Source organism: Peromyscus leucopus, chromosome 3 (assembly GCF_004664715.2).
Source record: "Peromyscus leucopus breed LL Stock chromosome 3, UCI_PerLeu_2.1, whole genome shotgun sequence".
In the NCBI taxonomy this organism is placed as follows: domain Eukaryota; kingdom Metazoa; phylum Chordata; class Mammalia; order Rodentia; family Cricetidae; genus Peromyscus; species Peromyscus leucopus.
The window spans coordinates 48,645,843-48,673,792 of NC_051065.1; the positions used below are offsets into that span (position 1 = coordinate 48,645,843).

Genomic DNA, 27,950 nt, shown 5'->3' on the forward strand with positions numbered 1-27,950 from the left:
GCTCATATCCATCTTCCTCTTCAGCACCACTAATGAGGGGCCTGTGTGAATCTCCTCCGAACCTTCTTCTGCCTCAATACTTGGGAGACCTGGGACAGCACCAACAGTGACCATTTACAGAGCACGACCTGTGTGCCTAGCCCTGCTCCAGGCTCCCATACACCACCGCTTACAGAGTCGATGCTGTTGTTATTTTCCTTGTGTAGAAGACCCAGCTAAGCTCCAGAGACCAAGGACAAGCAAAGCCAATTAAGGCCCCAGAGCCTGTCACTCAAAGCTCAGAAGAGCTGCACACCCTTCTGCTCCTGTGGCTTCACTTGTACACACTCCATATTTAACCACAAGAAAATAATCAAACCGAATCAATTTCTAAAGGAAAAGAATCCAGTCTCAAGATGTTACATTCTTTTTTCTTTTACTTTTCTTTTTTTTTTTTTTTTTTTTTTTTTCGAGACAGGATTTCTCTGTGTAGCTTTGCGCCTTTCCTGGAACTTACTCTGTAGCCCAGGCTGGCCTCGAACTCACAAAGATCCACCTGCCTCTGCCTCCCGAGTGCTGGGATTAAAGGCGTGCGCCACCACCGCCTGGCTAAGATGTTACATTCTTAGCCAGTGTCTCAGTTTCATAAATCGTCTACAAACGTTCGGTTCTTCCTGCACTCATGTGCCTCACTCCCTCAAACCCCTGTAGTGGTAACAGACTTGGCTGTGACTGGACAGGATGCACAGGGCAAAACTGTTCCTTGAATGCCCTGAGAGCAGCGTGCAGCTTTCCTCCAGGAATTCCTGTCCTGTCCTTGGACTTCCCTCAGCTCCTAACAGTAAAGTATTCTGAGCGGAAGAGATGGCTTCTCCTCACCGATTTCTTCTGGCGACACCAGCAGTCCAAAGAAGATGACGACCCCGCCAGCAAACTGCACAGTCGCGGTCACCAGAAAGGCATACTGGAGGAAGAGAGAGAGGGCTGAGGTGGTCCTTACACAGCCGTGTTCATGAGACACACGACGGGGGTCGGACAGGAAAGGCAGGGGACGGGGAGGACTTCAGTACCCGGGGCTTCCAGGCTAGGCACCAAGCCAACTGTCCTTACATGTGATTCCCCACTGCATTTTCCCAAGGACATGGTGAGGCTCACAGAGGACCGTGAGGGTCCCCTGGATACTAAGTGTCACTATTAGGATTGAAAAATCAGGATTAGTCCCCCAAATCTCAATCCAAACTCCTACAAAGACATAACATCTGCCCTCGAAGATATTATACCCAGCTGAGGGGATTAACCAATACCCAACACAATACGAAAAGGTGGCATGAAGCTAAATGAACAGGAAGACCCAACCCTAGTAGAAACATAGAGGATTCAAGAGGAATCAGGTAAAAGCAGGCTGACACGGGAGATGATGTTGTTTAAGGACACGGTGGAGAATCCTTTCCACCCCAGAGGACGAGATGCTGGCACCCTGGGGACGAGATGCCATTCACTGTATGCCTGGGGAGGGCTGCTGCCCAGGACCACAGGGGAGAGAACCGCCACGGGAGGCGGATGTCGGGATGAGAGACTCAATGGCCAGGCTGCACAGCCGTCTTACTGATATAGACAATGAGACAGAATTTTTAAACAACTGAACAACAAAATTAAAGGCGTATTTCCAGATGCTAGATCCAGGAGCAGCACAGGAATGAGTGAAATTCACACTTGAACCAATTAGTACAATCCAGGTGTGACAGATGTAAAAAAGTCTGGGGGGGGCGGGAGGTGACTGTGACAGATGATGGGCTTCACCTGGACCAAAATACTACTCTCTGAAGGAGCAACTTACTTTTAATCACCTAGGTTTCTAACTGGCGATCTAGTCAAGAACATAAGCATTACGGTGTGGAGTAAATCCCTTCTGCCCGATCCCTTCCCAGCCCATCCAACTCTCAACTGCCCGAACATATAAACGCTGCCGCGTAGCTTTTGTTCTCCAGGGGCCGTTAGGAAACACACAAGCTAATGCAACCATCATCACTCTTCCTTTCTCCAAGGGGCATCCCGGGGCACACTGTTGACAGGGTCTGCCTGCTGTCTGTGAGATCTTCCCAGTGTCTTGCTCTCTTTAGTTAGAGTTCTGATCCCAAAGTCACAGCTGCATGGACGGCATCCTCCAACAGGTGCATCAGAGTTTAAATACTTCCCCGTCGGCTGACATTGAACGTCAAGCTTTGGTTGTGATACACTGTGTTGCAGTAGCTGCAGATAACACTTGATGTACACGTGTGTGCACGTTCACGGGTGCCGACACTTCCCAGAGGTGGACCAGCCTGGCCAGGGCCGCCGTAACCTGACAGACATTGTCAACCACAGCCATGGCCATTGCTTCACAACCTCAGGATCACAACAGCTTACCAAGCTGTATTCTACCAAACCACTAAACACACAATATAGTCTTTCTGTCATTCCCTTATCTCCTTAATTTTCTATAAAAATAATTTACTGGTTTAAAAAACCCCAACTGTACCTTCCCTAACTTTCAGACAATCTGCATACTTCTTATTCTTCATTCCCACATAGGAACATTAGAAGGCCGAACAAAGGCTGCTCAGCTCTCCACACACCCAGGACTGTAACAGAGCCAGTGCGCCCAGCTTCTTGTTCTGTTGGCCATAGGGACCATGTTCTGGAAGTTTCACTTCTGCCATCACTTAGACTCCTTGGGATATTTGGGATGGATGCCTAGGGCTTCTTGGCCATTTGATTCCTCAGGAATTCAAAGTAGTTGAAACAATGCAAATAATTGGCAACATCTTGTGATGATACTCCCAAAGGCTCAGAGGTCAGAAAGAAGGTGACTGTCTTTATTCCTCTTTCTGCGTGAACAAGCTTACTTCAATTTGAGCCTGCTGGGTATCCACTACACCACCCTATTCAGAGTCTGCCAAATACTCAGCAGACTGAACATGCCCCGCCCCACCCCAAAGGCTTCCTCCCATCTGCATGGACTTTAGTTGGCTGTGTACCTGGAGATGGCTCTCCACAACCACGATGGACCACTGGCAGCTGGGCTGCCGAGGCACACACCCACTTGTAGCTAGAGTTTTCCGCCTTGCCCACAGTCAGGACAAATCTTTGTCACCCGCCAGTCCCACAGCCGCTCAGACCCAACCAAGTAAACACAGAGACTTATATTGCTTACAAACTGTATGGCCGTGGCAGGCTTCTTGCTAACTGTTCTTATAGCTTAAATTAATCCATTTCCATAAATCTATACCTTGCCACGTGGCTGGTGGCTTACCGGCATCTTCACATGCTGCTGGTCATGGCGGCTGCTGCAGTTTCTCTCCGCCTCAGCCTTCCGCTTCCCAGAATCCTCTCTCCTTGTCCCACCTACTTCCTGCCTGGCCACTGGCCAACCAGTGTTTTATTTATTGACCAATCAGAGCAATTTGATATACAGACCGTCCCACAGCACCCACTCTTGCTCAGTACTCATAATTTTATCATCTTTTCCCTTCTTATATAACATTCTTTTTTTTTTTTTTTTTTTTTGGTTTTTTGAGACAGCGCTTCTCCATGTTGTGTTGGAGCCTGTCCTGGATCTCGCTCTGTGGAACAGGCTGGCCTCGAACTCACAGAGATCTGCCTGGCTCTGCCTCCCAAGTGCCGGGATTAAAGGCGTGCGCCACAGCTGCCCAGCTTGAATTACATTCTTGAAAGACTTCCACGCTGGGCATTCCACTTGAGCGTTAGTGTCCATCACACAGCCCAAGGCCCCTGCAAACCAAGTTAGCTTCCTTCTGTCAATAACATCACACACTGCGGCCCCTTCTTCCCAGGCATGGTGGTGCACGCCTGTAATCGTGGCACTTGGACAGAGCAAAGAGGATAAGGAGTACTTCAAGGTCACCCTGGATTAAACAGCAAGAGCAAGTGTACACATACAAACCGTGAAAGAAACACCCACCTCATAGCCATACTGCAGAACAGATGAAGCCAGGCACGCTCCCAAAATATTGCCCACTGAAGCACAGGCACTCCAGAGACCAAAGACAACTCCTCGGCTAAGAAGAACAACGGAAAAACCAAGACAATGCGTCAAGGATTCTACGTGTAGACAAAATGAAAAATGGCCAAAACAGTAAAGACATGCACTACAAAGAATCAACATTCTATTTAAAGTTTTGAAAAATATACCAGAATGATAAAACCAGATTCTTCTAAGATTTAATGATACTAAATTTTCATTTAGGGGTTAGATGTTTAATGCAGAGGCGGAGCGCTTGCAGAGCAATAGTGAAGTCTTAAGAACTGAAGAAAAAGAAAAGAATTGAAGAAAAGACGCCAGGTATAGTGGTTTACGCCTCTGATCCCTGCACTCGGAAGGCTAGGGTCGGATTGCAGCAAGTTCAAGGCACCCATGCTACATGGCAGGACCCTGTCTCAAGAAAAACAAACACAAAAAAAGATGAAAAGCTCCAATACTATAAAAATACTAAAACCCATCAAGGGGGTCACGGAGCGGGTAAGTAAGCAAGCCAGGACCTAGGTGCATGACTCAGAAGAATCTGGCCTACGAGAACCGGGATTTTTTTTTTTCCCCAGCACTCCCAATCTCAGTGGACGCCGTGAATTACTGTTAAGGTTCCCAAGAAGTCAGCGTCTAAAGCAGTACGGGCCAGACTTGTCTCACTGCAGCTGCTTCTTTAACATCAGTCTGCCAGGCCCTTATGAGGCCAGAGCAAGAGGATTACAAGTTCAAGACCAGCCTGGGCTCTAGAGTAAGACCTCCACCCTACAGGCTTCCTCCCATCTGCATGGACTTTAGTTGGCTGTGTAACTGGAGATGGAAGGTCCCTTCAGAGGCTCTGCACACCCACGGCGGACCAATGGCAGTGGGCTGCCGAGGGACACACCCACTCTCACTCAGTACTCATAATTTTATCATCTTTTCCCTTCTTGCATTACATTCTTGAAAGACTTCCACGCTGGGCTACAACTTGAGCGTTAGTGTCCATCACACAGCCCAAGGCTCCTGCAAACCAAGTTAGCTTCCTTCTGTCAATAACATCACACTCTGCGGCCCCTTCTTCCCAGGCAAGGTGGTGCATGCCTGTAATCATGGCACTCGGGAGGCGGAGGCAGAGCCAGGAGGATCTCTGTGAGTTCGAGGCCAGCCTGGTCTACAGAGTGAGATCCAGCACAGACACCAAAACTACACAGAGAAACCCTGTCTCCAAAAAACAAAACAAAACAGCTAAAGCACAAAGCAAGCCTGGATCCTTCACTTTTCACCCTGTGCACTCTGCATGCCTTCTTCAGGGATGGCGTGGAGGATTCATCAGCAGGTACCTTCCTTCCTCCTACAGCGTACACACACCACACATGCCAAGTCCAACCTACTCTAACATGGAGGTTGAGGGGTAGGGAGGTGCTGTAAGCCCCAAATCGTGGCAACATCTGAAGTAGAGCCCTCTTTTGGTGACCGTAGACATGCCACATGGATACCTTTTTCTTCTGTGCTAGCATTATCTTCTACACGCTACACACGTGCTCTACTACGGGGCAATGCCCCCAACCTTCAAGGCGGAGGTTCCTTACTGTTAATGAAATGACAAGGAAACCATAGAGCCTCAAAATACGGCAAAGTGAGCTAACCTCAAAGGAACATGCATAATGGATGGCATTCGGGTGGGACTATTACAGTTTCTAAAGGAGAGAGGCGTAAGAAGAATGAACTGGGAAGTACGGCCTTAGCGACGTGCCTCACTGGGTGTCCACAGACCGTCACTGAGGTCCACACACTCTGCCGCGGACCTTCTATCCCAGAACTGCTCTGTCTAAAACAGAGACAAGATGAGGCATGCTCTAGGGCACCCAGTTCACAGAGTTCGAGCAGACTCAGTGACCCAACAGTAGTGCAAGCAGAGGAAGGGGCGGCATACCCAGCCTTGCCAAACCAGTTGCCCATCACAGCAACCACGCAGGGCCAGCCAGTGGACTGCAGCAGGCCGTTCACGATCCACAGGCCGCAGTACAGCCACTTGTTGTAGAAGCGCAGCCACTCCGTAAGGGTGCCAAAGACAAACACCTTCAAGAGAAGGAAAGAAAGGGACATGCGGCATCACACAGACACTTTCAATACACCCAACTGCTTTTCAGGATACACGAAAAATCTATTTGTGGGGTGGGCAAATGGCTCAGTGGGTAAGTATGCTTGCTACGAAAGCATGAAGACCCAAGTTCCAATCCCTTTTAAAACTGGAGTGTGGTCTCATGTCCCCTTGTAACCCAGTGCTATGGGGGATGCAAACAGAAAAATTACTGGGGCTCACTAGATGCCAGCCAAGCTCCGGGTTCAGTGAAAGACTCTGCCTTAAGAAAAATAAGTGGGGGGGGGGGGGGGCGGCGGCGCGCTGGAGATATGGCTCAGAGATTAAGAGCACTGGCTGTTCCTCCAGAGGTCCTGAGTTCAATTCCCAGCAACCACATGGTGGCTCACAACCATCTACAATGAGATCTGGTTCCCTCTTCTGGCCTGCGGGCAGAACACTGTATACATAATAAATAAATAAATCTTTAAAAAAAAGAGAGAAAGAAAGAGAGAGAGAGAGAGAGAGAGAGAGAGAGAGAGAGAGAGAGAGAGAGAGAGAGAGAGAAGGAAGGGAAGGGAAGGGAAGGGAAGGGAAGGGAGGGAGGGAGAAAGAAAGAAAGAAAGAAAGAAAGAAAGAAAGAAAGAAAGAAAGAAAGAAAGAAAGAAAGAAAGAAAGAAAGAAAGAAAGAAAAGAAGTCGGACAGTGAGAGAGCAAAACCCACAATGTCCTCCACTGGCTTCTGTATGTGCACACCTGCAGGAGTGTGCGCATGCACGCACGCACGCACGCACGCACGCGTGCACACACACACAACACTCCCTTCAACTTGAATCTTCCACTCTAGAAGCAGAGGCCTCATCTTCCATCTGCTCCCTCACCCCCTCTGGGAATGGCAATCTCCAGAGGGCCAAAGCACTACACGAACCCACATGTGCATGCTGGGTCAGGACGGAACCAGGCACTGAGCACCAGGACTGTCCCATGTAAGCCAGATGTTGCTATGGCAGCTACTAAGTTGACTCACTTAAGTGAATCCTATCTATCATCTGCTGAATTATTCAACAGCTTCTATCATGTGCCTGGTTTTTTCCAGGCATTTGCTCAAAGGGACATTTTATTTGCAGTTGAAGTCTATTTTGAGAGGACTTGGCATGGGTAAGTAGAATACTGTCAGATCTCAGTTGTAAATTCTAGAATAAGCAAAACTACAGGGAAAGAAAAATGGTCAATGGTTGCCCAGGAGCAGAGAGAGGTAGTCACTCAACCACACTTGTTTGTAGAGACAAGACTAAATACCTACAGGGTTTATATATACATCTGAATGTTTTTAAATATTAAAAAATATGAATATAAGTGCAGTTCACTGGCTCATAAATAAAGTGCTTCGATTTCTAAAATTTAAGAAATGGCAGACATTGAAAAACTGAAATAATCAGAATCTGACTAAAGTCTAGGAGTTGATTCAATCGGTAAGAAGCCTCACTGGCAGTAACAACGGCTGACTCGGATGCTGCCTCGCACATCCCCTTTGCAAATGAGGAAGGGGAAACACTGAAGAATCCGAGTCAGGAAACAGGAGAAAGAGGTGGCAGACTAAGGCTGCCCCGGGCTAGGGTCTGTGGGCTTACTCTGGAAAGCAAGACTGAAGCCTACGCACAAAGGGGGGAAATGTGAGCCAGAGCCCGGGAGAGGCCATGAGTGAGTCCTGTCAGACAGAGGTGCAGAGCCAAGGGTGTCAGGGGGCTACACGAGGGCCATTTGGGGCCAGAAGAATGAGAATAAAAGCGCTGGATGGAAAACAGTGGCCGGGTCAGGGAATCAGAATGTGTTAGTCTGTCTGCAGCCAAGGCAGGCAAGCGAGCATGACTGACAGGCAGCCCGAGACCAGGCTGAAGAGAGCCAACACTACGCTGTTTATCCAGGCTATGGGAATCCAGGAAGGATGACAGGATTCTTGCTTTAAAAAGATGCGCCTCAGTGAAAGACACACAGGAAGACAACATGAAGACCGGTCTCATTCCTGCACTCTAGATGGAGATGAAAGGGCTAATTAAGAGTCTAGAACATCTGATCAAAGTAGTAGCAACTGCTTATTTTTAAATTTTAGTCACAATTAGTGTGTTTATGATACGCGTGTGTGAGCGGGGCACACGCATGCCAGAGTGCACTCACGGAGGGAGGTCAGGGGACAACTTTCAGGCGTGTCTCTCCACCCACCGTGGGGTCAGGGGACTGACGTTAGGTCATCAGGTTTGCTCTCGAATCCCTAAGCCATCCGGACAGCCCAGTGATAACCACTATAACCATAAAAATCTTCCAACTTACCACAAATGCAGAAGAACACATGCCGAAGGACAGAACCCATCGTAAATTCAGCCGGTCCCCAATGATGCCACTGATGAAGAGGCCCTGGAAAGAGAGCGTTTCATGTGACGCCTCTAAATGGGATCGGTCTGAACTGGAAGCACACGTGACCAGTGAGGCAAACTAACGAGAGGGACTGGAAAACCAAACCTTATTCACGGGTCTGGGTGAACTGTCTGTAACATTGCACTGCCCACATTCTGCAGAAGAGGGCAAGGCGAGCCCCTGGGTATGTTCCATTTTCTAGATGGGCTGGATTAAGCAGTGGCTCTGAGCCTTCCTGCAGGATTCTCTGAGCCATGTGCACTTGGGGTTAAGAAATGTTCCCATGCGTGCGCAGTCTGACGCAGGACAGAGGTTATGATGCACCCCAACTGCCTGAGCCTCTCTAGGTTTCCGGAGACCACAAAGCAAGGAGGATGGGAAGGCTGGGAGGGCAATGACCAATGAGAGACACAGTGGCCGACCTTCCACTCTCCTGCCAGTGCCCAGCAGGAAGAAGTAAATACTGAGATCAGTCCAGACCTTGAGGGCAATACAGCTTAGGTTTCTGCCACAAATGTCTAAAGTGAGTAACTGTCTTGACTTCAAACTTAAATTGACGTAGGACCAACTATTTCCAATAAACTGAGTGCCTTAATAACACAGAACCCTCAGGTGACAAACGTCACAGGTGTCTGTCCCTCCACACTGGAGGCTTGGCAGACAAGCATCAGATTCAGTGGCCTACACGCGTCACAAGAGCCTGTGCACTTTGTGAGTAAGAGGCCAATGGAAAACTCTCAATTCTCTTTCCCATAAAGGAGCCAATTGCTGCTGTATTACTCCAGAAAGCACAAGGCCTGAAAGCCGCAGAAGGAAAGGCAGGTCCACAAAAGAACCATTTGGGGCTAGAAAGATGGCTCAGTGGTTAGGAGTACTGGTTGCTTTTCCAGAATTTGGCTCAAGGAACTCACATGGTGGGTCAAAACTGTCTGGTTTCAGGGGATCTGATGCCGTTTCATCTCTACAGACACCAAGCACACATGTGGTGTACAAATATACGTGTAGGCAAAATGCCCATACACATAAATTTAAAAATATATATATATATATATATAAAACTCTATCTACCAAGTATGGTACAGCATGTCTTTAATCCAGGACTTGGGAGGCAGAGGCAAAGAGATCTTTGTGAATTTGAGGCCAGCCTGGTCTACAGAGCCAGCTCTAGGACAGCCAGAGCAACACAGAGAACTTGCCTCAAAAAAACAAAAACAAAACAATAATAATTTTTTTTAAGAGTCACATTTTTTTAAATTATATATGCAGTGTTCTGCCTGCATGTGTCCCTGCAGGCCAGAAGAGAGCACTAGATCTCATTACAGATGGTTGTGAGCCACCATGTGGTTGCTGGGAATTGAACTCAGGACCTCTGGAAGAGCAGTCAGTGCTCTTAACCTCTGAGCCATCTCTCCAGCCCAACAATAATAATTTTTTTAAAAAGATCTGATGAGGGAGTGGGGAGGTCAGTCACGGGACAGCATGAGTCTAGGCACAAGCCCTGGGTTTGATTCTCAGCACCACAACAAAAAAATTTTCAGCCAGGTGGTGATGGCACATACCTTTAATCCCAGCACTCAGGAGGCAGAGGCAGATAGATCCCTGTGAGTTCGAGGCCAGCCTGGGCTATCTTCACAAACAAAACAAAAATTTAAGTAGTTATTTAAAAAACAAAAACAAACAAAAAAACTCTATTAATTTTAAAACTTACCACTGCATAGGAGAACAAAAACACAGTATCTAGTGTTCCAAGGAAAAGAGTGGCTTCCTCTGTGCTAGGGAATAAATGGTTGCTGCTCCAGATCTGCAGAAACACAGAACCGGTCATCTGCTGTGACCTTACTACCGACACCTCTCAGCCACTTCCCATCCATCTGCATCCGCCACCATCCCACACAACCCCGGCAGCGAAGGGCAGGAGTGACCCCTAGTAAGAACACAGGCACTCATGTGCACACAAGGAAAGGGGAGCACCCCAGTCAGAGTCCCCGTGTGAAAAGCTGCATGCTTTCAAAGGGCCAGCTCTGACAAGGACCTGCTGCTACTTCTAATGCATTGAGGATGCTCCTTAGTCCACCCTTCTCTTAAGTCAACACACTGAGATGCTGGTGAGCATGTCAGCTCAGTAAGAAGACTAGGCGGCGTGTACAAATGCAGGCATTCAGAAGAAGTAAGTTCTGACTGGACTAAATATCCAGGAATTAGAAACCATATGCACCTCCACCCAGGAAAGCCATGTTTTGTATACTTGAAAAACAACTCCCTGACTTGGAGAGATGGGTCAGCAATTAAAAGCACTGGCTATTCATTCAGAGGATCCAAATTCCGTTCCCAGCACCCACATGGTGGCTCACAACCATCCATAAATCCATTCCAGAGGACCTGATGCCCTCTCCTGGCCTCCATTGAAATCAGGAACACAAGTATACACACGCAAACATAGCACACACACACACACACACACACACACACACACACGTATAAAAAATTTTTTGTTTTTTTGTTTTGTTTTGTTTTTCGAGACAGGGTTTCTCTATGTAGCTTTGCGCCTTTCCTGGATCTCGCTCTGTAGCCCAGGCTGGCCTCGAACTCACAGAGATCCACCTGGCTCTGCCTCCCAAGTGCTGGGAATAAAGGTGTGCGCCACCACCGCCCAACCATTTTTTTTTTTTTAATTAATACAAAAAATGGAACAAAAACAGCTTCCCAGAGCAGCTGCTGCCTGGAGCTACAGGAAGACTTGACAGCAAATAAACCCAGGAGAGTTTTGGGCAGGACACAGCTCTGCTGGAGAGCTATGGCAGAGGTTAGATTGCCTACTTTAGACTAGTAAAGAGAAGCTTTACTATCGGCAGTATTGTTTTTTAAGATTTATTTTTAGAGTCAGCAAGGTAGCTCACAGGCATGATCCAGAGCATCTGAGTTCAATCTCCAAGACTCAATGGAGGAAGGAGAAAAGTGGTCTCCAGAAACTGTCCTCTGATTTTCCTACATATGTGCTGTGGCATGCACATGCCCACAGTATACACGCACAATAAATAAATGTAATTTTAAAAATTAGAGATTCATTTTTATTTCTACCCCACTGCGGGGTGGGGGCACGCACGTGTGTACATGTAAGTGTAGGTGCCCATGGAGGCCAGAGGCATCGGAGCTCCTGACAATGCGATTACCAGTAGCTGTGAACTGCCTGACCCGGGTGATGAGACCCGAGGAGCCTCTGCAAGGACAAGCGTTCTTAACTGTTGAGCTTCCTTCCAGCCCCAAAATACTGTATTTTTTTTTTTTTAATGTGCATTGGTGTTTGGCTATGGGTGTCGGCTCCCCTGGAACTGGAGTTATGGATAATTGTGAGCTGCCATGTGGATGTTGGGAATTGAACTCAGGACCTCTGGAAGACCAGTCAGTGCTCTTAACCAGCTCCAAAATATTGTATCTTTAACAGAAGGTAAAATCCTGAGGGCTGGTGGTATAACTCAGGAAAAAAGCTGGATTTGAACTAATTTCCCAATTTCTGCCTTGGGTCAGAGTGTGGGTATCAACAGAATGGACCGTAAAGAAACACAAAGCTCTACAGGCATGCCAGAAGCTGATTTCTGTAGAGCCAATCAATCAATCCAAACTGCAAAATCAGCAGTTCTGCAGAAAAAGGATCCTAACACCTACTGCGCCGTCAGTTAGAGTAAAATAAATACCTACAGGGCTGGGGGTGGAGCCCAGGAGTGGAGCACCTGCCTAGTACAGATGAGATCCTGGAGGTGGAACCCAGGAGTGGAGCACCTGCCTAGTACAGATGAGATCCTGGATTCGATCCAGCACCAGGATAGATGGATGGATGAACCAGCAAGGAAGCAAAAGAGTCAGTATTATTACATAAGAGCTAATAATGTGAATGGCTACCACCAAAAAGAGTCAACCCGGCCTAAGGTGGCTCTTCTTAGTAAAGCCTGCTCACAAGGCAGACCCCTAAGCATCAGGCGGCCCTAACCAGACTGGGGAGGGCTCCTACCATTTCCCAGCAAGCACTCATTCTCTGGACCCTGCTTTCCTGAGATCCTGGAATTTTAATGTGTGTCACACAGAGGGGCCTGCATATCCAACCCCAATAAAAACCCTGGGTATGACTCTCCGAGGGGCTTCCCAGGTAAACAGCAATTCACAAACGTGGTCACAGGCTCTGGAGGGGACCTGGTTTCCCTGCAGGCGTCACGCTGGGCACCTTTCCGTTTGCTAATTTCACTCGGTCCTTTTCCCACAATAAATCACACATGCTGAGTGCTCTAAGTGCTCCACTAACCTATCAGACCCTGGGTGGTGTAGGGGCCCCCACCCCACCCCACAATCCCAAAATACAAATCCCAGCTTTCTGGATGCGGGACAGACAGCACCTGGTTCCCACACTGGGGGCTCAAGTGTCACCAAACCACAGCTGGAGGAGCCAAAGACGTTTCGCCTAAACAAAAGAAATGAGGGGCTGGCAAGGACTTCAATCTCCAGGACCCACACGGTGGAAAGAACCGACCCCTGGCCGGGCAGTGGTGGCGCACGCCTTTAATCCCAGCATTTGGGAGGCAGAGCCAGGTGGATCTCTGTGAGTTCGAGGCCAGCCTGGGCTACCAAGTGAGCTCCAGGAAAGGCGCAAAGCTACGAAGAGAAACCCTGTCTCGAAAAACCAAAAAAAAAAAAAAAAAAAAAAAAAAAAAAAAAAAAGAACCGACCCCTGAACAAACACTCAAAACACACAAAGAAAGAAATAAAATTCATTCGAAAGAAAGAAAGGAAGAAAGAGAGAGAGAGAGAGAGAGAGAGAGAGAAAGGAAGAAAGGAAGAAAGGAAGAAAGGAAGAAAAGAAAAAAGAAAAAGAGGTATTTTACCTCATCCCAAAAGGAAGGGCAAAATTTTGGCAGAAAATGGGTGAAGAGACTGGAGAGATGGCTCATCAGCTAAGAGTACTTACTGCTCTTTCAGAGGACTAGATTTCACTTCTCAACACCTACATGGGGCAGCTCGTACCCTCCGGCACCTGAGAATCCAAAGCTCTCTTCTGGCCTCTGGGCATGTATGTACACCTATGTGTATTTGTGCACAGCACACAAACACACACACACACACACACACACACACACACACAACTTTTTTTTAAAAAGAGTTACTTTAAAAAAAAAGAAAAAAAAGTAGCTGGCTATATGGCTGGTGCATGCCTTTACTCCCAGCACTCAGGAGGCAGAGGCAGGCGGATCTCCGTGAGTTTGAAGCCAGCCTGGTCTACAGAGTGAGTTCCAGGACAGCCAAGACTAAGTACATAGACAGACTCTGTCTCAAAAAAAAAAGAAAGAAAGAGGAAGAAGGAGGAGGAGGGAGAGAGAGAGAAAAGAGGAGAGGAGAGAGGAGAGAAGAGAGAGGGAGGGAGGGAGGGAAAGAAAAAGGTGCAAGACTAGACAAAAACTAAAAATGAAAAATCAATCAATCAATCAATCAAAGGGAGAAATGCACACAGCACTTGTGAAATCTCAATGAAGCCAGAAGTGTGTGATTTCACAACAGTGAGATACAAGGTGATGGGCTAGGTACCTAGGCTGAATCTGAAGGTTCTGAACTTACAACAGTCTGGAGCTCGTACCCTAGGACACAGTAAGTTGTTTCAAAGTCCTGATCAGATGATGTGAAAAGAACTTAAGAACTGCTAAGGGTGGACACGGAGGAGGCCCTTCTCAGCTCCATCCCGCACTCTGCGTACCTCTGCAGGCAGGTCAAAGGATGTGTTAAAAGCACTTGGGGTCCACTGCTTGGAAATGCTGACTTTGACGTTGCTGAATGTTTTTCTTGACGCATGGAGCAAAGAATAGCTGCAAAACAGAGAAAACAGAACTGAATGAGAAGCAAAGAAAACAGCACTCAAAAATCAAACCTGCACATTCACTTTATTCAAGTCTGGAAGGAAAACTATTTGCTGCTTTGTAAGAGGTAAAAGCTGCTAATTAAGGCAGGCTCTGCTGGGGCTGGAGAGGTGGCTCAGTGGGTAGAGCACCGGCTGCTCTTTCAGAGGAGCCCGGTTCAGTTCCCAGCACCCACAATGCAGCTCACAACTGTCTGCAACTCCAGTTCCGAGAGGATAAAACACTCTCACACAGACATACACACACAGGCAAAACACCAACGCACATAAAATAAAAATAAAAAGAGAAACCCTGTCTTGAAAGAGAGAGAAAACACTGGTCTTCCTTATGATTTCACTGTTGGTACATAACTTAGCTTGGAACTGGATGTGGCACACCTACCTTAGGGCCCAGTGCCAGTTCTGGAAAGTGTGAGTCATTCCCTGCCACCCCCATCTCACACAAAAGGGGAGCCCTAAGCCAGGCTGTCAAAATGACCTAGCAACTCTTATAAGACTACAGCACCTCTTTCCTAGTTTATTCTTGGAGGGGGAATCAACATGTATAGTGCCATCAATAAAGATTAACAGAGCTGGTGGGATGGCTCAGTGGCTAAAGGGCCTTCTCTCCAAGCCTAATCACCGAAATTCAATCCCCGGGGCACACGTGGGAAAGGAGGGGACAGCCTCCAAGACCTTGTCCTCTGACCTCCACTCTCATACTGTGGCAAAGGGCACCCCACAAAAAACAAATGAATTAACAAAACTAATAATAAGATCTGAGAAAACAGCAAAACAGTTGAATAAGAGGGCTACATATAATAAACTCCTACCCCTAAATATCCTGGTTTACGCTGTTACTGCAGAGGTCACTTAGAGCTCTAGAATCACAAACACAGACAATTCCTCCAATCATGCTGACTAGTTAGGGGCTGCTAAGCCTCGGGTCTCACAGGAGTCACCCAAATTCCCAACAACATCCTTCTCATCTTTGCTGTTCTAGAACACGCTCCTGAATGCACGTCTTTGTTATAAGCTCCCGTTTCAGTAGCGAGCACCTGATATCAGACTGGGGTTTCTCAACGGCTACAACATTTTCTGTCAACCAGTTCTTGGGTCAAGTTAGGACATTAGCAGCACCCCTGGTCTCTGACACTAAATGCAAACAGTAACCCTCCATCAGGCCAATCAAAATGTCACAAACTGTCAAATAACCCCCCGGAGAACAAAATGACCCTGAGAACTACTATCCTAAGTCATCAACAAAGTACAATGGGGATATCAGAATGCATGTCTATAACAAAAGGATAGAGGTAGTAGGAAGTGTGCGCGTGCGTGTGCGCGTGTGTGTGTGTGTGTGTGTGTGTGTGTGTGTGTGTGTGTGTGTGTGATGCGCGCGCATGCACCTCAGGCTAGCCTTGAAATAACAAATACATATTTTGTCTCAATAAAAATGAAGGAGTTTCGAAATGAAGTTCAGGTGCTAAGCCTAGAATTATGTGCAAGGACTGAATTCTATCCTCAAAGCCACAAAGTAAAATTAAAAAAAAATATTAAAAGTCACAAAAATCAAATGAGCTCCTCAGTGGTTAAGTACAGGCTAAGCACAAATAAAATGTTCTAATGCTATAATTTTATCCCCATCTTCACAAAAATTAATTAAAATAAAAATCTGAAATTGAATTATGTGAGCTGGAAGATGGCTCAGTGGATAAGAACACTCGCTGCTCTTTCAGAGGACCTGGTTCAGTTCCCGGCACCCACACGATAGTTCACAACCATAAGATACTGCAGTTCCAAGAGACCCAGTGGCCTCTTCTTCCAGCCTCCACGGGCACTGCATGTGGTAGACATGCAGACAAGACACCCACACACATAACGTTTTTTAAAAAGGTCAAACTGTGGCTGGAGGACGTGGTGCACACCTTTAATCCTGCCACTCAGGAGGCAGAGGCAGGTGGATCTCTGTAAGTTCAAGGTCAGCCTGGTCTATATAGCAAGTTCTACTACAGCCAGAACTACACAATGAGACCCTACCTCGAAAAACTTGACTTATGAGGGTGTCATTAAATATTTAGGGGGGAAAAGCACAACTTAGAGCCAGTCACAGCTCAGTGACACAGGACACGCTCAGCAAGCTTGCAGCCCTCCCGAGTTCCGCGCCAAGCACCAAAACCAAAACCAAACAAATGCAGTACGAATGGAAGGTATCTATTTCACTGGAAGCCAGTGTCAACCAGCATACTCGACTCTCTGAGGCAGTACCACTCCCAAAGGCAGAAGACCAGAGAGTCAGGAAGCCATTACCTAAAGAAAGTGAGCAGGAACACAGCAATGTGGTGATGGCTGAAGCCGGTGAACAGAGCCCCCCTCGGCAGAAATCGTGGCCAGGCCATGCTCTTCCTGCTCCCTCGTCACCCTGAACTCAAAGTCTTCAGAGTGATGAGTCACATCACTTCTTCTTTCTGGAAAGACAAAGACACATTCTTGACATTTTAAACAAGAAAGCAGACCTAATGGCACAGGACTCCAATGCCAGCACTTGGGAAGCTGAGGAAGAATCAAGAGCTAGCTCAAGGTCATCCTCAGCTACAAAGTGAGTTTGAGGCCAACCTGGGCTACAGGAGACCTGTCTCAAACACACAGAGTGACAGACAGACAGACAGACAGAGATAATCCAAACTATCCAAAATAATTTCATAAAATCTCAATTAGTAGGTTTATGACCAGCCAACAAACAATCACAACTTTATCTCATAAACTACTTGGTACCAGATATTGAAATATTGAAAATTATGTTTTGTAGTTACTGGCTAGTCCTGGAGTAGGAGCAGGAACCTCAACAAATGAATATACCCAATAGAAGGAACAGCCATGCAAACGGAGAAAAGCACTCGTTTTTATAGAAAAAGCAAAGGAAGTAAACAGACAACTTGGAAGAACTGAGCTATTAAAGAAACAAAAGTTCAAATCATCTCAGAAATGCTGATTAAAATAAGGAATATCTGCACGGGGCTGAGAAGTTGGCTCAGTGCTGGGAGCATGGACTGCTCTTGCAGATCACCCGAGGTTAGTTCCCAGCATCTACATACATACAGTTCACAATGTCTGTAACTCCCAGCTCTAAGGGACCTGCTGCCTCTGGCTTCCATGGGAACCTGCACTCATGTACACATCCCCACATGCAGACACACATACCTACACACACTTTAAAATAATAAAAATAAATCTAAAAAACTTTATAGGGGTGGTTTAGTGGTTAAAAGCACTGGCTGCTCTTCCAGAGGACACAGGTTCAATTCCCAGCACCCATGTGGAGGTTCACTCCAGCTGCAGGAAATCTGACTCCTTCTCTGGCCTCCTCAGGCACCAGGCACACATGTATACACACAGGAAAACACACATACAAATAAAGTAAAAACTATTTTAATACATATTTTTAGTTTAACTGGGCACAGTGGCATACATCTGTAATCTTAGTACTCAGGAGACTGAGGCAGAATCAAAAGTCAAGACTGGTCCAGTATACAAAGCAAGTCACTGAACAAACCCAGCCCCACAAAAGAAAACTGTTTTAGCCCAAATAAATAGAACGTAGCGAATTTCACTTTAAAATCATTCCTTCTGAGGCCGGACAAAGGTGGCGCACGCCTTTAATCCCAGCACTCAGGAGGCAGAGGCGGATCTCTGTGAGTTCAAGGCCAGCCTGATCTACAGAGCAAGCTCCAGGACAGGCACCAAAGCTACACAGAGAAACCCTGTCTTGAAAAAAAAACAAACAAAAAGATCATTCCTTCTGAAAAATGCTAACAAATTTATGAGCACAGTAAGACCAAAAATTCTGACAAAATAAATGAAGTTTATAATTCCAGAAGTTACAAAAACAAAAACTATCATGTGTTGCTACTAAAATTACAGTTCTTGATCTTGGCAGATTGCTCGCCTGACATACGGGAAGCAATGAGTTTGCTCCCCATCACCTGATGCTTGTAATACCAGCACTGAGGAGGTAGAGGCAGGAGGATCAGAAATCCAAGGTCATCCTTGGTATACATTGAGACCTAGGCCAGCCTGGGGGTGCCCAAGAGAAAAAAAGAAGCAAAGAAAACAGCTATTTTACCTGAACATATTCCACCTCAAAACACTGTAAGAGCATAAGATATAAAATGCAAAATGTAATTGAAGAAAAGCTAGAGCCAACGAGACGGCTCAGTCAGTCAGGACACGAGTCACCAAGCCTGACGACCTGAGATGGGTCCCCAGGACCCACACAGGAGCTGTCCTCTGACCTCCACACATGGGCACCATCCCCCTCTCCCACGACTAAGTGTGATAAAAATAAATGAATAACTACGTTAAAACTCAACAAATTGAGGTTACTATTGCTTTAGCAGTAACAGTTGTATAATTCAGGGCCACTTGGATACATGTATGTATGTATATATGTATCTACTGAGATATCTGAGACCACGTGGATTTAGTTTCTAAATAAACCACCTTATCCTAAGCCATAGAGATGAAAGCAAAAAGTCTTAATAAGTACACGGGGAAAACAGATTCAAACAGTCACCTGCTGTTGGCAGACTGCCATCTGAAATGAATACTATTAGACCATTTGGTCCTGTGTCATTACAATAATGAAAAAGAACACTGTGAGCATATATCCTCCATAGCCCAGAGACGGCTTCCACCCAGATGTGAACTAGGGGCCTTGAACACGGGTCTCTGCCAAGTCTGGATGTCGGTGCATGCTGCTTTCATCATGTCCAACACCGTGAACACACACTGGGCATGTCAGTGTGTTTCAAGTCTAGCCAGTTCTGGTACAACTAATAAAGCCCAATTTATGTCTTTATTTTACTTACGTATTTCCCTCCTTTTCCTTCTCTTTCTAACCGGACAGGGTCTAGGTCTCCTACCTAAGCTGGCCTTGGACTCTCTATGTAGTCAAGGATGACTGCTACCCAAGAATGCTAGGATTACAGCTGTGCACTGCCATGATCAGTTCTGAGTGCTGGAAATCAAACCCAGGGCTACCAAACGAGCTACAATTAAAAAAAAAAAAAAAAAAAGTGAGGTGGGGGGGATGGTGGCGCACGCCTTTAGTCCCAGCACTTGGGAGGCAGAGTCAGGCGGATCTCAGTGAGTTCGAGGCCAACCTGGTCTACAAAGTGAGATCCAAGACAACCAGGAATGTTACACAGAGAAACAGTCTCAAAAAACAAAACAAAAAAAAAAAGAAAAGAAAAAAGAAAAAACAAAAAGAGGAGGGGGCGGTCTTGTAATGTACCTAGGCTGGCTTGGAATTAATTCAGTATGTAGACCAGGTTGGCCTTGAACTCATAAGAGAGACACCTGCCTCTGCCTCCCAAGTGCTGTAATTAAGGCATACACCATCATGTCCAGTTTACTTTTTTTTCCCCTAAAGACACATCCTAGGGGCTAGAGATGGCTCAGCAGTTAAGAGCGTTAGCATCCACATGGTGGCTTGAAACACTGTAACTCCAGTTCCAGGGAATCTGATGCCCTCTTCTGACCTTTGCAGGTATTAGGCAGACATACATGTAGGCAAAACACTCATACACATAAAAGCAAAACTTAAAAAAGTATAAGAACACATCTCACTATGTAGTCCGGGCTAGACTCAAAATCACTATGTAGTCCAGGCTGGCCTCCAAACTGCAGCAATCTTCTTGCCTTAGCCTCCCAAGTACTAAGATTACAGGTAGGTACAATCACACTCCACTTATTAAAGCCAAATTTCTGTTTTTGAAATCATAGTAGTTTGTCATTTAGTATTTTCTCAACTGATTATTGAACACATAACCATTATGTAATAGACATGACAAGAATAGCTTCCTTACTATTTATGTGTATATTTACTTACTATTGTGTGTGAGAGTGAGAATTTGAGCATGCATGCTAAAAACATCTAAACAAACGTGGAGGTCCTTGGAAGTCAATTCTCTCCTTCCACCAAGGGTTACAGAGAGCTAACTCAGGTCATCAGACTTACAAAAGAAAACACTTTGACCCAGAGCCAGCCCCTAGCTTTTCTTATATTTTTTAATTCACAAAATACAGTATACACTTGTCATATACAGCATGTTTTGGAATATGGATACTTTGTGGAATGCTCCATCAAGGGAATTAACAAATGCATTGCACCACGGGGTATCATCTTCTGTGAAGGGAAACACTACATGATACATTGTTATGACCACAATTACCACATTACACAATAGAGATCTTGACCTTAGTCCTTCTAGCTGAAGGAAATTTTACAACCTTGGTCAATATCCCTCAATCTTCCACACTGGTACCTTAAAATAAATAAACAAAGTAAAATGTTGCCAGCCATAATGTCCCATGCCTTTAATTCCAGCACTCGGGAGACAGAGGCAGGCAGATCTCTGAATTTGAGGCCAGCCTGGTGGTCTACAGAGTGAGTTCCAGGACAGCCAGGGCTATACAGAGAAACTATGTGTAAAAAAAAAAAAAAATTAAAATTAAGGTCTTGGGGCTGAGATGATTCAGACATTAAAAGCACTGACTGTTCTTCCAGAGGACCCAGGTTCAATTCCCAACACCCACATGGCGGCTCACATTTGTCTGTAATTCCAGTTCCAGGGGACCCGACACCTTCACCCAGACACACATGAAGGCAAAATACTAATGCACACAAAATATAAATAAATAAAAACATAATAATAAGGTCTTGTGCAGGGGCTAGTAGCTCAAGCTAGTAGGCCACGCCTTGTATCCCAACACTCAGGAAGCAGGGGTGGGCAGATCTCAGTGAGTTCAAGTCCAGCCTGGTTTACACAGAGCTCCAAGCCAGCTAGGGCTACATAACTAATAAAAAGAAAAGATCTCAGGAACTGAGACCATAGCACAGTGGAAGAGTTCTTGCCTGGCTAACAAAGGCCTTGGGTGCAATCCTCTGCACTGCATAAAAACAAACAAAACACGATACCAATCAGATCCAAAAACCAATGCATTTTAAAGTGAGTTCACAATCACTAAGCAATATGATTTTTGTAATGAGGCTTTTCCCTAACCTAGAAGGCCATTAAAACAGTATTTTTTGAAAAAAAGAAAATATATAAGATTACATCCCACTTTGGGGGTGAGCAAGATGTCTCAGCAGACAGGAACACTGACTGAACAAGCCTGGTGACCTGAATTCCATCCCTGGAACCCTCATAAACGAGAAGAGGAGAACCAGCCTCACAAAGCTGTCCTCTGGCCTCCATATGCACGCTGTGGCACGCCTAAGCGGACACATGCACATCATGCATACACACCAGTGCTTGAGAGACTGGGGCAGATGGACTGCCACTGAGCCAGCCTGGGCTATTACACAGCAGACCCTATCTCAATAAGTAAATAAATAAGCAAATAAGTATTTTTTAAACAAAAATGTTCTGTATTATTAACACTTTGATCAAAGGCCAGAGCACAATGAAAAGGGGAGTTTGGTAGAGGAGAAACCATAACAGCAGTACCAACCACCCCCGACACGGTCTTTCCCCAGTGCCCAGCCCACCCTCCCACCAGGCTTTCTGAAACCCCGGAGAGAGTTAACTAGTCCCATGTCCTTATAGACGCCTGGCTGGCTCTATGCCTCTCAAGAGGCAAGCATTCCTCTCACAGGCTAACTGCTTCGAAAAGACAAGGGGACATGCCCACCATGTCCCGGAGCAGCCTTACCACCATTTCCCTCTGGAACTCTGATGGCCAGCGCTGGCCTCCACACTGGGCAGCTCCTGTTCACAGGCCCTTCCTTCCCCTCTGCCTGTGGGCATTCAAGCAGCCAACCGGAAGAGGAAAGCACCCCCTAAGCCCCTCTGCAGTCCTCCACCTTTTTCACTCATCCTTTCCCTGTGTCCCCAAGAAACTTCACTCCAAGGGTGAACTCGGGCTGACATCAGCTCCCACGGCGCACGGGCAACACCCTGCCTTCCGGAGTGCCTGCCGTGGCTACTTCAAGCTCCAACACTCAGCTCACTCAGACCACGTTCCCCCCCTTCACCCACACTTCCTTCCCAGATTACAGGCCATCTCCCCAGTGAGTCTTTCCCTCTTCCAGGCCCGGCCCACTTCCTTCCCTCAGTGTCCTCACAGCTGAGCTCTGTCAGAGAAAAATCACTTCAGATGAAAATGACTTCAGATTCAAACCACAAACCTCAAAGGGGCAGGCAACACTGTCTGGCAAGACTCCCACACTTCCCCAACACCCCCGCCTTCTCAACCTCCGAGACGGCACGGTCTCCCTTCCCCTTCTAAACTTCCAGGAGCTCTCTCTGCTCTGTCACCCAGTCCTGTGGCTTTAGACCAATGCCTCTGCGTTAGGCCACTGACCCTGACACTGCAGGGTCCCAAATGACTACGTGGTATCTCTCCACAGATCTAAAATGGGATCCCTTTCCTCCAGATCTATTCCTCCCCTGCGATTCCGCACTTCAGAAATACCACCACCATCCCTCCTGTGGACCAAGTAAACAGGATTAATTCTTCGTTTTCCCCTTTCTCTTGAGCTTCCACACCCAGCCCCTTACTAAATGCAGCCCTTTTTACCTCCAAATATATCCCAATTAATCCCCCTCCACCACCCTGAGACAATCTACCTTCATCTACCACCTGCCGACTCTAACAGGATTGTGCTCCCTCTACATTCACAGCACCCCCAAATGATTCTTCACACACTCCATTTTACTTTATAACATCAATCCCACCGCCAGGCAGGGTGGCACACACATGTGTAAACAGCACTTAGGAGGCTGAGGCAGGACCACTGTTGATTCTGAAGTCAGCCTTAGCTATGTAGACTCTGTCCCCAAAACTCATAAATCAAGGGCTACCATTATGTTGCAAGGATAAGATATATATACAAGGCCCCAGGTTCATCTGTAGCCCCATTTAAAAAAAAAAAAAGTGGATGAATCAACTTCTGTTCACAACCTTTTGATGGCTTTCCAAAAGACAGATTAAAAACAACAACAAAGTCTTTGCAGAACCTTCCCAGCCTTAGCTCCCTGTAAGAACCGAGCATGATTAAGGGGTAGGGAACAGCTGGGGCTGGTCGGGTCTGCCCGCATAGATGACTGAGCTGGAATGGCTGAAAGTTGTTTTATTTTACTTTCCAATTGGAAATAGATGAGCAAGGCAGATACGTTAGCTTGCCCATCACTGAGACAAATACCTGATGCAAAAGAAGGATTTACGTTGGCTCACAGCTTCAGAGGCCTCACTCCATACTCGGTTCAACTGACTCTGGGCCGATGGCCAGGCAGAACATCAAGGCGAAAGGGCACGGCAAGGGGGAATGCTCACCTCACAGCAGCTAAGGAAGCGAAGGGCAGTCAAGACAAACCCTTCAAAGCAGGCGCCCATGATCCACTTCCACCAAGACTGACCTCCAGTCAGCCTACTGAATCCATCAGTAGCTTAGCCTGTTGATGAAGTCAGCATCCTGCGGATGCAATCACACTCAACAGCACCGCCCCCTCTGATCACAACCACCTGCTGATCACAACGGCAACAAAAGCTTTGCCGGAAGACACCTCGCATCCAGACCACACAGCAGAATGTCAAAAGATATAAAAGGGTAGACAGTGATAGTAAAACTCTCACGCCCACCCCGTCTCCAAACCCCGTCTGGTCAGTTCCTCTCCCGTCCCTGCAGATTCTGTATCTCCGCATTCACCCCAAGCAGAGCCCCTTCAGACAATATATCTCCAAGCGCGCGCGCGCGCACACACACACACACACACACACACACACACACACACCAGCAGAAGCAATCTATTTTCCCAGCACCTACCCACCTGCTGCTTCTAAGCATGTGCAGTTCCCATTATGTGAACAAATCTCTATCTGTTTTACCAATCCCCCACTGGGAGGCTGAATGGCTTCCAGTTCTCTGCCAGGCCACAATCTACTCTTTGTCCCCCACCTCCTTCCCGCCCCCCCACTCTCCCCCACTCCCGCCCCGTCCCCATCCCTAAACTTACCCCCATCTCCAATCCCTGAACCCGCCAGGCCATCTCCTTTGGGCCTTTGTGCTTTTCTCTTGGTTCTTTCCGATAGCCTGCTCCTCCCTCTTTTTGGCTCATTACTCAGATGTCACCTCCCCAGAGGCCACTCTGACCACTCATCAAAAATACTTGGGGCCAGGTGTGGTGGTAAACACATTTAATCCCAGCACTTGGGATGCAGAGGTGAGCAGATCTCTGTGTGTCTGCGGTCAGCCTAGTCTACAAAGCAAGTTAGTTCCAGGCTTGTCAGGGCTTCACAGTGAGACCCTATCTTCAGAGGACAAAAAAAAAGTTCCCACAAACAAGGCAAAAACAGGATACTGCAGCACACTGCCCCAGCTATGAGGGAGGTGGAAGTAAGATCGCTTGAGCAACCACAGGTTCAAGGTCAGCATCGTAACAAGACTTCATTTCAAAACAACAGACACACTGGGCATGGAGATAGAGCCAACATGGAAGTTGCAATTTCAAGGGCCGTCTGGACTACAAAGCGCGGTAACAGACGACAGCCTGGGTGACACTCAGATCCTGCCTCGAAACAAAAATAAAATAGAGCTAGATATGGCTCAGTGGCAGAGCACTTGCCTAGCGTATGAAAGGCCCCGAGTTCAAGTCCCTGTACTATATATAAATAAAAGGTTTATATTCCCATTTCTGCTTCTTTAATGATTTACAAGTTTATTGTTCATTTATAAACTCCATTTGAAAAAAAAAAAAAAGGTGTCTTTCTCTGTCCTAACTCTACAGCTGTATCCCCAGGACCTCCCAGAGCACTTAGACCAATTGAAAAAAGAAAATACTTTGTCAATTCTTTTTTTCCCTCTCTTTTTCTCTCTCTTTCTCTCTCTCTCTTTCTCTCTCTCTCTCTGAGACAGGGTTTCTCTGTGTAGTCCTGGCTGTCCTGGAGCTCACAGAGACCAGGATGGCCTTGAACTCACTGAGATCTGCCTGCCTCTGCCTCCCAAATTAAAGGCCCAGGGTCAATGATTTCGTTAGTGGTGCCTTGTAGGCATTCAGCACCCTGATAGGGTCTTTGCATATATAATCATAGCTCTCCAGGTAGTTTTAAGATGAGAAACAGGTATTAGAGAGTAATCTCTCTTGAAGAACAAAATAAACATTCAAACCCAGACCTAACTAGACTCCATATTATATTGTGTAAGTGGAAAGTTAAGAGAAAACATCCCAGGCTGCGTAAAACATAATTAGAATTACCACAGCTTAAATTCACTAATTTGTAGTTGAGGATGAGAAAAGTCCAACTTATAAACAAATGTGATTCCCTTTACACCCTCAAACATACAGAGCTGGCAATCATCTGACTCTTCAAGGATTTAGTTTTTACATGTGCAAAGTAAAATGATTATATGTACTCAAAGTACTGGTAGGGTGAAAAACCCAAGATGGATGGTTGGGTTTGGCGATTTCACAGTACTGTGTATGCCAACACTCAGCACTTACAAAGTATCTTTCTGACCTCTCATCTCACTAGAAGCTATTCACCGGTACCATCCCTTCTCTTTTCAAAACTCAAGCCTACCCAGGTGTATACTCCTATAATCCCAGCAGAAAGATATTAAATTTGAGGCCAGGCTGGATTACAAACAGGCAATCCCTTGTCTCAAAAACAGGCAGAGTGCACACTGATTTGACAACCTGACTTAAAAGCAGGGTCTAGTTCAGTGGTAGATTGCTTGACCAGCACACGCCCATCTGACATGGTAGTACACACTAGCAACCCTAGCACTTCTGATAGGAAGATCAGAAGTTCAAGGTCATCTTCAGTTACATAGGTAGATGGAGGTGACCTGGACTACATGACATCTGTCAAAACACACACACACACTAAACCTAGTAATCCTTTTTCCTTTGTTTGTTTGTTTGTTTTTTGAGACAGGGTTTCTCTGTGTAGCTTTGGAGCCTGTCCTGGAACTCACTCTGTTGCCCAGGCTGGCCTCGAACTCACAGAGATCCGCCTGCCTCTACCTCCCAAGTGCTGGGATTAAAGGTGTGAGCCACCACCACCCAGCTCCTTTTTTCTTAAAACCGACTCATTATCAAAGATGTTTAAGGACCTAGCTATCTGTTTCATGGTCCCTAAAACCACATCCTTTTATACTAAGGTTCCTACGATCACATATTTTCTATATCACATATTTTGGACACGTATCAAAGACAACTACTTTCTCCTCCCTCCTCCAGACAAAGCACTAACCATGCCATCCTCGCTGATGAACAGGCACCCATCCAGAACCTTAGACAATGAACACTGATCTTGCTCCTGAAAGCAGAGAGCGACCACACACTGCTCTGACACGAAAAGTTCAAATCCATTCGGTTTACTTCTTTGAGGCTCAATTTCCTCACTTAAGGTTTAAATGAAACGATTTACTGGGTTTTCAGAGCCGAGTCTGTCATACAGGAAACATCTGGCAAATGGCGGAGAAATAATCTAACCTCAAAGAAGTGAAGGCGCTCTTTTCATCGGCGATGATCCCGTAAACACAGAAACGTGTGTGAAGATAGCAAGCAATGGTTAAAGAGGCCAGCAATTACGAGTCTGGTTTTGCTCGCCCTGGCAACTCTGCTTCCTCTAAACATTTCAGTAAGTTAGCACGGCATCGCCTAACATATTTCAGAAAACATTAAAACTAAGTGGACACATCTCCATTGTCCCTATCAAAATTAAGGACAGGCCACAGTCTGCAAATAAGAAGAGCCAAAGAATGACGAATAAGTAACAGAGCCGAATTCCTCAACAGAGTCCCGGTAGTTACTAGAAAACAAAAGCCTACTTTCTCCACGAAGTCCGTTCTTCCTCTCTGACCTCGGTACATCCTACCCCAAAGCCCCCCACCCTATCTAAAACATGGCCCTCCTCTTGCTAAACCATGAGTCCTCTCCTTGGATCTCATTTTTCTTCAGTTCAATGTCCCACGATCCAAGGCCAAGGGACCGGTGGTCGGAGGGGTACAAGTCCCCCTCGGCCGGGGCGTCCACATGGGCTGGGCTGGCCACTTTCCCTCTCGGGTGTCCTCCTCCCCCTGCGGTGCACACAGCCTCAGGGCGGCACAGGGGCGGCGGCGGCGGCGGCGGCATCGGGAGCTCCGGTGGGGTCCGGTGGGGTCCAGCGGCTTGCCGTGCCCGCGCCGCCACACCCACCAGCTGCCCGCGCCTCCCGCACCCGAGAGTCCCCGCGCACCCAGCCTGGCCAGGGCCCTGAGCACCCAGATGCTCGCAGGCTCGCACCTGAGACCCGCCGAAGTCCCAGCTCCGCTAGACTCCACTGCCCGCCGCCCCCGCCGCCACCTCACCCAGCGCGATGTGGCCAGAGCTTCCGGACGCTCACGTGACCGAGCATACAGGAGCATGCCGGGAGCTGTAGTCCGCCAGTGCCGCTTCACCTGCGAGCTGCCGAGTCTGCAGGTTGGGTTTAACTGGACTCCGGCGGCGGGCGAGCAGGAGGACGGGGAGGATAGCCAGAAATGTCAGCTGAAAAGGGCAATGAATGAGCGATCTAATTTGAGAAGAGCTGGTAGGCTAACCATTTTTTCCAAAAGA

At 47.0% G+C, this 27,950-nt stretch overlaps 1 protein-coding gene across 1 annotated transcript; it reads right to left on the minus strand.

Moving 5' to 3' along the window:
- LOC114701547 (sugar phosphate exchanger 3-like) lies at positions 1-27,726 on the minus strand (the record flags this gene model as incomplete). Its single annotated transcript, XM_037204297.1, has 9 exons — positions 27,639-27,726; positions 16,657-16,814; positions 14,212-14,320; positions 10,186-10,278; positions 8,394-8,477; positions 5,919-6,064; positions 3,941-4,037; positions 859-943; positions 1-89 (listed from the first exon to the last, which is right to left on the minus strand). Coding segments are annotated over exons 2-9 (792 nt in total), but the record flags the coding sequence as incomplete, so codon positions are not given.
- Positions 27,727-27,950: the final 224 nt, after the last annotated feature.